The sequence below is a fragment of the Salvelinus sp. IW2-2015 genome, linkage group LG23, assembly GCF_002910315.2.
Source record: "Salvelinus sp. IW2-2015 linkage group LG23, ASM291031v2, whole genome shotgun sequence".
Lineage (NCBI taxonomy): Eukaryota > Metazoa > Chordata > Actinopteri > Salmoniformes > Salmonidae > Salvelinus > Salvelinus sp. IW2-2015.
In genome coordinates this window covers 42,766,389-42,779,813 of record NC_036863.1, presented here as the reverse complement: position 1 = coordinate 42,779,813, position 13,425 = coordinate 42,766,389, and the positions used below count along the sequence as shown (strand labels likewise).

The 13,425-nt window shown below is 44.4% G+C and overlaps 1 protein-coding gene across 1 annotated transcript; it reads right to left on the bottom strand.

Moving 5' to 3' along the window:
• Window positions 1-864: 864 nt before the first annotated feature.
• On the bottom strand, window positions 865-9,158 carry LOC111951197 (vascular endothelial growth factor C). Its single transcript, XM_023969261.2, has 7 exons — window positions 8,581-9,158; window positions 5,467-5,680; window positions 3,819-4,009; window positions 3,492-3,622; window positions 2,572-2,675; window positions 2,022-2,358; window positions 865-1,222 (listed from the first exon to the last, which is right to left on the bottom strand). Exons 1-7 carry the CDS (start codon window positions 8,674-8,676, stop codon window positions 1,108-1,110), a joined length of 1,188 nt encoding a protein of 395 aa, XP_023825029.1. The 5' UTR covers window positions 8,677-9,158; the 3' UTR covers window positions 865-1,107.
• Window positions 9,159-13,425: the final 4,267 nt, after the last annotated feature.

Here is a 13,425-nt window from a genome sequence, read left to right as displayed (position 1 = left end):
GGGCATGTCAGCTAACATTTTTGTATTAGGGGGACCCTGAGTGAAAACATTTGGGAACCCCTGAGTTAAATGACTCCTCACAGCTGAATCTGTTAAATGGCTCCTCCTCGCAGACGTAGAAGTATACTKAACAAAAATATTAAAGCAACATGCAACAATTTCAATGATTTTACTGAGTTACCGTTCATATAAGGAAATTAGTCAATTGAAATAAATTCATTAGGCCCAAATCTATGGATTTCACATGACTGGGCAGGGGCGCAGCCATGGGTGGGCCTGGGTGGTTATAGGCCCACCCACTTGGGAGCCATGCCCAGCCAATCAGAATGAGTTTTCCCCCACAAAAGTGCTTTATTAAAGACAGAAATAATCCTGAGTGTCATCAGCTGTCCAAGTGGTTGGTCTCAGACGATCCCACAGGTGAAGAAACCGGATGTGGAGGTCCTGGGCTGGCGTGGTTACACGTGGTCCGCGGTTGTAAGGCCGTTTGGACGTACTGCAAAATTCTCTAAAACGACGTTGGAGATGGCTTACGGTAGAGAAATTAACATAAMATTATCTGGCAACAACTCTGGTGGACATTCCTGCAGTCAGCATGCCAATTGCACACTCCTTCAAAACTTGAGACATCTGTGGCACTGTGTTGTGTGACAAAACTGCACATTGTAGAGTGGCCTTTTATTGTCCCCAGCACAAGGTGCACCTGTGTRATGATCATGCTGTTTAATCTGCTTCTTGATATGCGACACCTGTCAGGTGGGTGGATTATCCTGGCAAAGGAGAAATGCTCACTAAGAGGGATGTAAACAAATGTGTGGTTTTTTTTGGGGGGGGGGGGCGAGAAATAAGCTTTTTGTGCAAATGTCAAATTTCTGGGATCTTTTATTTCAGCTCATGAAACATGGGACCAACAGTTTACATGTTGTGTTTATATTATTGTTGAGTATAGAATACCATTTGGTCAGTCTCCTCTCTGCCACACGTTCTTCTCTATTCCGGCCCATGTGGACAATGGTTGTGGTCAGGTCAGCCTTCATTTCTGCTCTATTTCACCATACAGTTAGAGTACATTGCAGTTTGGCACCAGTGCTAGTGACACCAGCTTTGTCAGTTCCACTCCTCTGACCTCATGTGGTTGGGTATGCACTGGCAGACGTAGTGGCTGTAGTAGAAGCCAGTTGGACAGTTCTTGTGTGGCTTTCTGCAGGGCAGCCGGTAACAGCTTGGTGGAGGGGAAGAGAAACCGACAGAACAGTTGGTTTTACGCAATGTACTGTAGCTTCAACTCAACTGTGACCCACTTGCATGACCCTGCGTGTGTAAGCTAGTTGTGTGTGTGATCTCGGACCAATCCCCATTGTCTCATTGATAAAACATGCTCTAACTCTTTCCAATGTTTGGATAGAACATTAAAAATAATAATGTTTTATCTCTCGCAAGAGAGGGGAATTCTGTGCTTTCTGGAAAATCTGGTATCTACATTCCAAAGAAATGTGGCAGGTGCCTTGCCTCGCTTATCCAGATTCATTGTGAAGGGACGAAAAACAGGATATGAATTCTCACGCTGGAGTAGTTCATCACATTGATGTCTTGTCATTATCCGGAAGTGTGAAATAATATTTGTGTAATTATCATTACGTTTGAACAGATTCCACTGAAACGCGTATTGCTCATGATACCGATACAGTATCTGGATTCAGACTTCACATTAAGTTTGAGTTTCGTCTATTTAATTCCTCTCTTTCTCCTCTTTAAGTGGAACAGGCTGTGTGTTGCCAAATGAAAATAACCTGTAGCTACAGGAGTTAGAGCGTTATACTATGTGTTCCCAAGTTGTCACACTTAGGTCAAGCGCGTATTATTACTTTGACCGCGTCATAGTTCTGGGAATAGTACTTCATAGTTTTCTAGAAATGGCAATGGGGATGTCCACCCGTGTCATTAGGCCAAATGAAATGTGAAGTGTTTGAACTTTCACCCTCTTCTGTTGTAATATCTGTGTTTAGAGTCTATTGTTTTACCTGCAGTTGTGTGCGTTGAACCTCTTGCCCTGCAGCAGGCAGGTGTGAGGACTCTCCCTGCACTGGCACAGGCACGTCTCTGGGTTGAGAGGCTGACTACGTGGGCACTCTGCCCGGCACACACAGCCACACAGATCTGGGTCCCAGCGTTGGTTGGGTGGGCAGGTCCATGGGCCGGGCTGGTCCTCACAGAGACACTCACAGGACTCTTGGTCTAGACGCCAGCCTGGCCCACAGCTGGCCTCCGTCAGACCGTTCTGACACACACACTCACAGCTGTCCTCATCCAGGACTTTGTTGGGGCCACACAGCTCCAGCAAGGCTGACTCCAGTGGCTCTGCAACAGATGGTGGAGAGGAGAGATGCTAGTTAGTGTCACTTCTTGACCTCTAGACAGACATGTGGTTTAGTACATTTCACTTCAATGCGGTGAGGCATTATATCATTCTAATTTACCAACTCTCTGACCTATGAGCTACAGTATCTCTCGGTGTTGGCAAACGGAAACGACTGTACTGGGGTTGTATGTGTACGGGCTACTTGAACTTACCTAGCTCTCTCTCTGAGAAGGAGCTTGTGTCCATGGGAACACACAGGCAGCTGGTGGGGTCCCAGACCAGTCCTGTACTGCAGGGAACATCTGGCGGGGAACACCTGGAGAGGGAAGGAGGGACACACAGGCCAGGATCAGATCAGAGGTCTTGGCTTAGGGGGACCGCTACTCTCACAAAGCATTCCTGTGAATGGGCTGGACACCATGGGCGGTCTGTGAGAGGGAACTGAATCCCCTGGCCCTCCTCCCTGCTGGCCTTGGCCTGGCAGACAGCCTACACACAGCCGTCTGGAGCAGTTAGGCTGGACACCGAAAGACGAGGAGAGAGCAGGGGGAAACATGGCCTCTTCTCCATGGCCTCAGTTCAAAAGCAAATGCACACGAAAAGCACTTGTGACGGAATAGCTGATGGTCTAGCTCATTCACTTGCATCGTCAGATGCTGGTCCACATAAAATAGGATTAGATGGAATGGTTTAGTATCCTTGGCTTAGTCAGTCAGCTATATTATTACATTGCATTAAAATTGGACGATATTGTTTAATATGAACCAAATACTGTATTCTTTAAAGGTCCAATGCAGCCATTTTTATCTCAATATCAAATAATTTCTGGGTAACAATTAAGTACCTTACTGTGATTGTTTTCAATTAAAATTGTAAAAAAACAACAAAAAATGATTTTTTTTCTGGGAGTGGTTACAGTTGTTGGCGCGGCATCGATGCGCACGCATAATTTTTGTGACGTTGTCAGCCAACCCGTCTATATAAAACACAGGAAAAAAACACACAYATTTCATTAATAATAATGAAATTGTGTGATTAATAATAATGAAATGTGTGTGTGTACACATTGTGTCTCGATCGGCAGCGTCAGAGGTTACGTCTTAAAGTTGACTAGTCCTCACTACTCACTCACACGGTGAGGTGAGCTGCAGCGGCCCTCCTGATGACGGAGTGCAGGGGCCTCTTGGACAGACACTCACAGGACGTGTGGTTGACGAACGCCACCATCACCATAGAGCGGTCACGGTGAGACAACTCCACCAGCTGAGGCCACAGGGGGAAACAACACGGTGTCAATAACTAACATTCGGATTCTGTGTATATTGAATACAATGYTGTTACTTTAGCTGTGACATTGGTACAACGCGGGTATAAGAGCGACTTGATGTAAAGTGTTACGCTGTACAGTAGCGTCATTTTAAAATGTCGAATGATATCTAGTTTGTCCTCCGCTGCTCACCGTCTTGTTGATGTAGATGTGGCTGGTGTTGGTGCAGTACAGACCCTCCTGGGGACAGCAGCCCCCACACCGGTGCACAGACACACAGCGAGGCACGTAGAAGTGACTGGTGCTCTCCGGGTACTCCTTAGACACCTCCAGACATACCTCCCGAGGAGTACACATGGTACGCTGGATCTCCTCCAGAATGACTAGGGATGAGTGGAGTGACGTTAACAGAGACAGGTTATCAGGGATGATATAATACAATATGCCGTTTAGCAGACGCTTTTATCCAAAGCGACTTCCAGTTGAGCGTGCGTACGTTTTACGTATGGTTGGTCCCAGCGGGAAACGAACCCATAGCGTTGCAAGCACCATGCTCTACCGACTGAGCCACACAGGACCACCAAGGTCTAGAGAATATCCTGACTGATGTGGAATAGAATCGTCAGGAACATTCTGTTATTGACCATCTTAAGCCACCCAGGTAATAATGTAGCTGCATTATTAGGCTATATTGCTGCGCTAATTGGTTGCAGCCTCATTGACAGCGTCCCCACCTACAATTTGATTTGTAATGCGCAATTTCCTTTTGGAAAGCCCATCCCAATAACTTAACCACAGAACCACACTGCCACCCACTCAGCCACATTGTGTAGGAAATATAAGATTAATGTCMATTTTTAAAAGATTGAATTCAACAAATCATTTCCTTTTTTAGTGCAATTTCTGTTGTTGGATGATCACCGTAATAATGTGCAATTTGTCTCAGTGACAGGATATGAGGACAGCAGACTGCAAATACTCAAAGAGAGGAGAATGAGATAAGCTAACCCCTAATGATATTAACCTTTTAGACAACTTGGCGTCTGGCCAATGAACGTCTGTTATATTGTCTGATGGAAGGACACAATAGATGGCTTTGACTGTGTTTGCCCGTCACTGTGCCAGCTCTTTCATCTTGGGATGTCTCTTGTAAAGTATCATTGTTTAATGTCTTCTAATTCAATCTGATGTCCTACTTTCTGTCACTGGTCGATTGTCCAGCTTCCTTCATAAGACCTTTAGTCACTGGATCTGACTGTTTGCTTAGCTTTAGTCTKTGGATCTTGATGTCCTTTCTTTGAATTGTTTCTGGCATCATTTCATAGAGGTTGGGGTTGGTCAATGAAAGGCAATGGAGCATGATCAACAGTTTTGAAATGTGCCCTTTTTTTTTTACAACTTTCTCTCAATAGCATCTGGAGGTCTGTTGTGTGAATGGGTGAACTGAGGCCAGGCCGCCTCCTATCATTGTCCTTTAGGTTATGATGGTCCACTCAGCCTTTATCAGCTCTCCAGTAGGGCCTATATCTTCTGTGATGAGCTCCTGTGATCAGGAAGCAGACACAGCTAGTTTATTAAACTAGAGCGCAGAGAGAGAACACTCAGTCTCTGATGAGTGGGGAGGGAAGAGTGAGGGGCCTCTTTAACTGTTAGGAAAATAAGCACAGACTTTTCTCTCTCCTTTTAACGACGACACACAGCTGTACTGCTCCCATCTGTGGGTTTGGGGGGGGGGGGGGGGGGAGAAATGGTTTATCACGCTAGCAGTTCCCCCTTTTTAGATAGGAAGACAACGTTCTCTCTCAATGGGTGTTTGGGCCATTCGACTGAAGAGCCTTACCTTCAATGGCGCTGTCAGACTTGACCAGTGCCAGCTCCCTGGGCTTGCCCCAGGCCCAGATATCGTCTTCAGCATGGAGAGGAGGGGAGTTGTGCAAGGCTTTCCTACGTAGGCAGTGCTGCACCAGACTATACTCTGGGTACAGCAGCTCCACCAGCTCGTCCACGTTGGAGACTGTGTCCAAACCACTAAGGCCTTTGCCAACCAGCGGGGCCTGATGAGGAATCGGGGAAACATGAACAATGAGAACTTCAAATTCGTGTCTTTAACCTACCAAAATTCAGTTTATGTTGATCATCCACTGCAATATATTATGTAGAAAATAATATATAAAATGACACAGATGGGTATCTCAACATATAGAAAAAAAACATGTTTGTAATAAAGACCATTTGATAAGTCAGAACTGTCTGTAACTAAGTTGTAATCTGTCACTACTATGATAAGAACCCTAAGGGCATCACTGTAACATTATCACTGTCTGCTTCAGAGATCAACACTTACCAAGCAGCCTGGGTGCTACCTTGTCATTATCTCTTATGGAAACAAATGCTGTTATTTTTTTTTCTCCAGGTTGGTAATGCTAGACTGTCACTTCTGTCAGGGATGCAATGGAAACTGAGCCAGTATGGAGCACTGTGTCTGTCTGAGCCCAAGGAAAACAAAGCAAGGCAAGATCATATTTTTTYCCCATTGAGATCAGCCAAGTTCTTTCCTAGAGATAAGGAACAAGGTTATTATGTCTGTTCCAATTAAAGGTCTCCATATTCAGATGAAAGCCTTGACTTCACTATCAGACATATTCAAATATGCGTTATAGGTCCTTCAGAAAGTATTCACACCCCACATGTTGTTGCTGTTGTTACAGCCTGAAKTGTCACTGGCCTACACACAATACCCCATAATGTCAAAGTGGAATAAAGTTTTAGATTTTTTTTTACAAGTCAATTAAAACAAAATGAAATGCTGAAATGTCTTGAGTCAATAAGTATTCAATCCCTTTGTTACGGCAAGCCTAAATAAGTCMAGTAAAAATGTGCTTAACAAGTCACATAATAAGTTGCATGGTCTCTGTGTGCAATAACAGTGTTTAACATGATTTTTGAATGACTACCTCGTATACAATTATCTGTCCCTCAGTCAAGCAGTGAATTTCAAACACAGATTTAACCACAAAGACCAGGGAGGTTTTCCAGTGCCTTGTAAAGAAGGGCAACTATTGGTAGATGGGTAAAAAATAAAAAAGCAGACATTGAAAATGTCTTTGAGCATGGTGAAGTTATTAATTACACTTTGGATACTGTATCAATACACCCAGTCACTACAAAGATACAGGCGTCCTTCCTAACTCAGTTTCCGGAGAGGAAGGAAACTGCTCAGAGATTTCACCATGAGACCAATTACAGAGTACAGTTACAGAGTTGAATGGCTGTGATAGGAGAAAACTGAGGATGAATCAACAAMATTGTAGTTACTCATCAATACTAACCTAATTGACAGAGTGAAAAGAAGGAAGCCTGTACAGATTAAAATATTCAAAAAACATGCATCCTGTTTGCAACAAGGTACTAAAGTAGTGCTGCAAAAATGTTGCAAAGCAATTAACTTTTTTGTCCTGAATACAAAGTGTTATGTTTGRGGCAAATCCAATATAACACATTACTGATTACCCCTYTCCATTTTCAAGCATAGTGGTGGCTGCATCATGTTATSGGTATGTGTGTAATCATTAAGGACTGGAGAGCTTTAAATGGAATGGAGCTAAGCACAGGMAAAATCCTAGAGGAAACCTGGTTTAGTCTGCTTTCCACCAGACACTGGGAGATGAATTCACCTTTCAGCAGTACAATAACTASAACACAAGGCCAAATCTACACTGGAGTTCCTTACTAAGAAGTCAGAGAATGTTGGCCGAGTTACATCTACTTCAAAATCTATGGCAAGACCTGAAAATGGTTGTCTAGCAATGATGAACAACCAGTTTGACAGAGCTTGAAGAATTTATCTCAAGAATAATGGGCAAGTGCACAATCCAGGTGTGAAAGCTCTTAAAGCTCTGTAAACGCTGCCAAATGTGCCTTCTACAAAGTATTGACTCAGGGGTGTGAATGCTTATGTAAATGAGATAACTCTGTATTTAATTTTCAATACATTTGCAAAAAATTCTAAAAACATGTTTTCACTTTGTCATTATGTGTACTGTGTGTATGTAGATGGGTGATAAAAATACATATTTAATACTTTTTGAATTCAGGATGTAACACAAAATGTGCAATAAGTCAAGGGGCATGCATACTTTCTGAAGGCACTGTAGCTGCTTCTAATGTTTAGTATACACATTTTGAATGTGGACTTTTATGTAAGCCGCTTGTGTGATTCCGGTTCCACTGGACTTGCAAATGTTACCCCTTGTGGCTGACGGTAAGCTCCTGCTCAGATCACACAACATGGGGTCATCCCCTTGGCAACATGAGGTCATGGCTGACCAATAGATAAACGGTGTAGGCCTCCCACACGATCGCTCGTAGTGCTCAGGGTGAGTGTTTGTCATCACACACAACCCATTGTCAGTTTACCTCACAATTTAAACAACGTAGCCAACTCAATTGTAACCATCCATAGTCACTTTCGCTGTTCAACTTCACTCGTCTCCTTTTGTCCACATTGACAGTCCCTCTCTCCATTCAACCTTTTCAAAGGCCGACGTCTGTCTAAAGGTATGGCCTGCTACCCGCCGCAATAGTGGAAGTAGACAGGTACAACATGACTAAGTCATTCACCTTTAATGATGCACAATGTAGCCACAAGCAGAGGAGGATGTTTTATTGCCAAATAAAGACAGACCCGCTGTAGTGAAAGCACTGACGAGTAACAAGGAAACCGCCTGTCTCCTTTTTACTTTTTTTACTACTGAGACAACTCATTTAGTCAACAAACTGATTTAGTCAATAGTAGTCTATTACCTTCACATGCCTTATTTATTTCTGTGCTGAAATCAGAGTTCCGAGCATAATGAAGGTTCATCAGAAAAAGCATCGTCTGGTCAATTCTTATCCGTACSGTACAATATGACACATCATCCAAAAGCAGCAGCGCGTGTCGTTAGTTACTCACCTTTGTGTCCTCCTCACCTGGGTACTCATCATAGTCATATCCATGAGTGAGATTGGTGACGTTGAGAATCCAAATGACTAAAGATAATATCCACATAGTGTGTCGGTGATGAAAGGGGGAGCARGAGGAGGACGAGGGGGAGATGATGAAGGATCAGCTAATGCCCCACAGTTGAACTCTCATCCCACAGAGCACAAGGATCTCCTCGTTCCTTAGCCAGGAACTGACCTTGAGATAAGATGAGCCCCGTAGAGTGCCTTTCAAACACAGCATTTTCCTCCAGGAAGTATTTTCTTTCACTTCATACAGCATGTGAGACAACTTTCATTGTTTCATTCCAAGTATTCCCATCGCTACTCCCTTGAGTTTCCCTCTGAAGGCTTTGTATTTGGAATCAGATCCTTGTAGATGATCTTAATCAGGAAAGAGGTGTAGAGATTGAGAGGCCAGATTCCATAGGGGTCCTGCAGGTCCAGATGGGGTGAGAGAGTGTAGGGTTGTGTCTGTCTCCTGTGAAGCCCGAGTACAGAGGAAGTGAGAGCAGACACATGTGACAGCAGGCAGGCTCCCTCGGCAGAGTGCCCTCCTTTCTCTCTCTCTCTCTTTCACTCTCTCTGTTTTGGGAGGAGCTGCCACTGCCTCTCCAGACTGAGAGTTTTGTGTGTGTTGTGTGTGTTGTGTGTGTGTGTGTGTGTGTGTGTGTGTGTGTGTGGCCTGTTGGTGCCTGTGTACCAGTGAGCACTGTTGTCTCTGAGCTTGGTGAGCACACTTTTTAAGGTGCTATATTTTCCATATCTGTAATCTCTATATGTTTGAATGCTCACTCTGTATATTTCCCTATAACATGCTGAGGCAATGTGCTTCACCTGAAAGGTGTTCGTATCTGACTTGGCCTCATCTCTTATCACCATACCACCTGGCCTCCTGCTTTTCAGGGTGGTCTGCTGTACTGTTCTGTAAAGAGGGGAGAAGCAGAAGCACTCGTTCTGTGATTCAATACTATCAAAACATAACCTACTGAACTGCATGATCTCCCTACGGCTATGTGATGTATGATTGTCCTCCTCGACCCTCCCATCGCCAACAGTCTACAGTAAACTTTAGATATGTCATGCCTGTCTTTGTGAATCCCTGACATGGGTGTCAATGCTGGCATGGTGATCTAGTGAGTGAATAGTCCGTCCAACTGTACAACAATGTTTATTTTCATGGATGATTTSAGCAGCAGAAGGAGTTGTGGTCMTTTGTAGCTAAGTTGGTAGAGCATAGTGCTCGTAAAGCCGGGGTCCCATATGTAAAAATGTACACATGCATTACTGTAAATTGCTTTGAATATAAGCATCTGCTAAATGGCATTTGTTATTGTTTTAGTTGTACAGATAGGGCTGTTTATGAGTTACTATGCTGTATGAAATGATTTACACATTTTGAGTCATTGAATTTGGCTATGCTGAGAAGTTGACTTCCCTGATTCCTTGGTACAGTCTTAGAAAAAAGGTTCCAAAAGTGTTCCGAAAGGGTATTTTGGCTGTCCCGACTGAAGAATCCTTTTTGGTTCCAGGTAGAACCCTTTTGGCTTCCATGTAGAACACTCTGTGGAAAGGGTTCTACCTGGAACCCAAAACGGTTTCACCTGTAACCAAAAGGGTTCTACCTGGAACCAATAAGGGTTCTTCAAAGGGTTCTCCTATGGGGACAGCCAAAGAACCCTTTTAGGTTCTAGATAGCACCTTTTTTTCCCCCGACGAATGTATTGATGCAATGGTCTTTAATCAATATCTGCAAAGCAATCTCACATCTTACTTGTTGAATGCGGTTGTTTGAGTCCACCTAGTTTACAACTGCTATACATCTGTCGTCATCATGCTGCTGGCGTGGGGACAGCCAGCCAGGCAGCGAGTATGGCTCGGTTCTGGCCAGCCACAGTCATTACACTTAATGGGCTCGATCCTCTCAAGTCGGGCCATGTTTATCCTGCTCCTAATGAACATCTCCCCATCTACAATATCTGGCTAATTCAATTCTCCCACAGCCAAAACACTCATTTCCTCCCAACAGCTGCTCTGTTTCCCCCATTTTCTCCTGGATGTTAGAGACATACTGTAGCCTGGAGTTTTTTTKGGGGGGGCAGCTGGTTGTTTTCAAACTGAGACACACTCACATAACATACTGTATAACCGGAGCACAAGTGTCCTGTATATGAATTGTCTCTAAGTTGGAGTAACAGACAAAGTAGATGGAAGACGAGTGGTATTGCAGTGTGAAAGCCAGCAGCTGGCCATCGTAGGCTGTAAGCTCAACAGCTCTTCATTGGGACTACCAAAGATTGCTCCAGTTTGTAGACTAGACAGTATTCTGCATGACACAGTAGTATTGAACAGCTCCTCTCCCGGGCCACAACTCTCTTCCTCTCCACAAATCCTTTTTAAATGTCAAATTATATGAGTACAAATCTTGCTAGTGCCTTTAGTGCTGGAGGCGATCAAGGCTTTTGTAGTGCACAGTAGCAGGTCTTGCCAGTGCATATCTGAGATATCTGTGTGCGGTAGATCCCTTACTATTGGGGACGTGTTGGAGCTCGCACCTAACGCACCTCACAAACGTGTACTCTACAATGAGGCAAAGACTAAGTTGTGAAGGAAAGGTGGATTACAATATGGCTGGATTGGTAGACAATAACCATAAAGTAGATAATAAMATCAAATATGGTTGGATTGGCACGTTAAATGTGCACGTGTCCATKTTGAAGGATGTGTAAAGCAGGAAGTTGGTGTACATGGTTCATTAACGACACGCTGTTAGATGCAATAGATCTCTGTGGATTCTCTTAGCAGATGTGATCTAGTCACGTCGAAGGGTTGATGGGCAACAGATGGCGGAAAATGTGTTTTATTCTGCCAAATAGAAGAAGACAAAAGATAACTGAAGTGTCATCCCAGTGTGTAACGTTACAGACAAAGGCTGCAGGTGAGMCACGAGAACAAGGCGGAAGCTTTTCAGATCCAGCCTCAGACCCAGTAAATCTCTGCGATGTGAGTGACAGGCAGGTTCCCAGGAACCTGCTCTGGATTAATGGCAGGAAACACGATGGAATGTTGTCTTTCTCCCACATACACTGTGGGCCATGGCCTGGGGCCCTCAATGGTTTCACAGGAAAACATGAGCCCAAACACCATTATCATAGAACCAAGACAGATCTATGTTACTGTATGTACTCATTAGAGATGGCGGTTTCAGAACTCTTCAGATGGCAACCCTGAAAGCCAAGCCTTTATTTGGCTTTGTTTTGTAATTCCTTTAAACATAGAAGGCCTCTCAAACTATTTTGTCTCAGACAAATATAGCCCTCAGACGTCTCGTAAAATGCCAAGCTTTTGTGAAAGTTTGGGAAAGGGCTCGAAAGGTTAATACAGCAATGTCCTTTGCTGAGAGCACAGTAGGGAGAATTCTTTGTTATCTGTCAGTGGACATCGCTTTCATACCTATTGTATCACTGAGGGGGTTTTATTAGAAGCAAAAGTTGGTCTCGGGTTAGTCTGAAGTTACTCCAAGTGCTCTGCCAAGCTGTCTGGCTCATAATGACGTAATAGWACGGGCTATAGAAAGTACGTGAGGTGGCCACACAGTGAGAGGATGTTGGTGAGTGTCAATCTGAGATGTAGCTGAGTGGCTATTTTCTTAGAACTCTGTTAATAAATTGTGTGCAATGGTACCCCCTAGTGTCACAAASAGTCACATACAGGTTAATGAGATAAGTAGGGCAACTGTCCATGAAAGATCAGCATAAATTACAGTTATTCATCTGTGGATTGTCATCACTCAACCTTATGTTTTTTTTWAATATCCAACCCCTCTTCTGAATTCTTATTTTTATGGTTAGTTTTTGTGGTTATGAAGGGAGGGTGTCATCTTCCAGAATTGCAAAATACACTGCTCAAAAAAAATAAAGGGAAAACTAACCCCAACAAAGTTAACTCCAAGTCAATCACACTTCTGTGAAATCAAACTGTCCACTTAGGAAGCAACACTGATTGACAATAAATTTCACATGCTGTTGTGCAAATGGAATAGACAAAAGGTGGAAATTATAGGCAATTAGCAAGACACCCCCAAAAAAGGAGTGATTCTGCAGGTGGTGACCACAGACAACTTCTCAGTTCCTATGCTTCCTGGCTGATGTTTTGGTCACTTTTGAATGCTGGCGGTGCTCTCACTCTAGTGTAGCATGAGACGGAGTCTACAACCCAACAAGTGGCTCAGGTAGTGCAGTTCATCCAGGATGGCACATCAATGCGAGCTGTGGCAAAAAGGTTTGCTGTGTCTGTCAGCGTAGTGTCCAGAGCATGGAGGCGCTACCAGGAGACAGGCCAGTACATCAGGAGACGTGAGGAGGCCGTAGGAGGCAACAACCCAGCAGCAGGACCGCTACCTCCGCCTTTGTGCAAGGAGGTGCACTGCCAGAGCCCTGCAAAATGACCTCCAGCAGGCCACAAATGGCATGTGTCTGCTCAAACGGTCAGAAACAGACTCCATGAGGGTGGTATGAGGGCCGACGTCCACAGGTGGGGGTTGTGCTTACAGCCCAGCACCGTGCAGGACGTTTGGCATTTGCCAGAGAACACCAAGATTGGCAAATTCGCCACTGGCGCCCTGTGCTCTTCACAGATGAAAAGCAGTTCACACTGAGCACATGAGCACATGTGACAGACGTGACAGAGTCTGGAGACGCCGTGGAGAACGTTCTGCTGCCTGCAAGATCCTCCAGCATGACCGGTTTGGCGGTGGGTCAGTCATGGTGTGGAGTGGCATTTCTTTGGGGCCCGCACAGCCCTCCATGTGCTCGCC

Excerpts from the sequence above, each read along its gene's own strand:
- LOC111951197 (XM_023969261.2), bottom strand. The coding sequence starts at position 8,676 with ATGTGGATATTATCTTTAGTCATTTGGATTCTCAACGTCACCAATCTC. Across the intron at positions 5,681-8,580 it reads CAGGTGAGGAGGACACAAAG|GCCCCGCTGGTTGGCAAAGG; the intron begins GTGAGTAACTAA and ends ATTCCTCATCAG. Across the intron at positions 2,676-3,491 it reads GCTGCAGCTCACCTCACCGT|GTGTTCCCCGCCAGATGTTC; the intron begins GTGAGTGAGTAG and ends TTCCCTCTCCAG.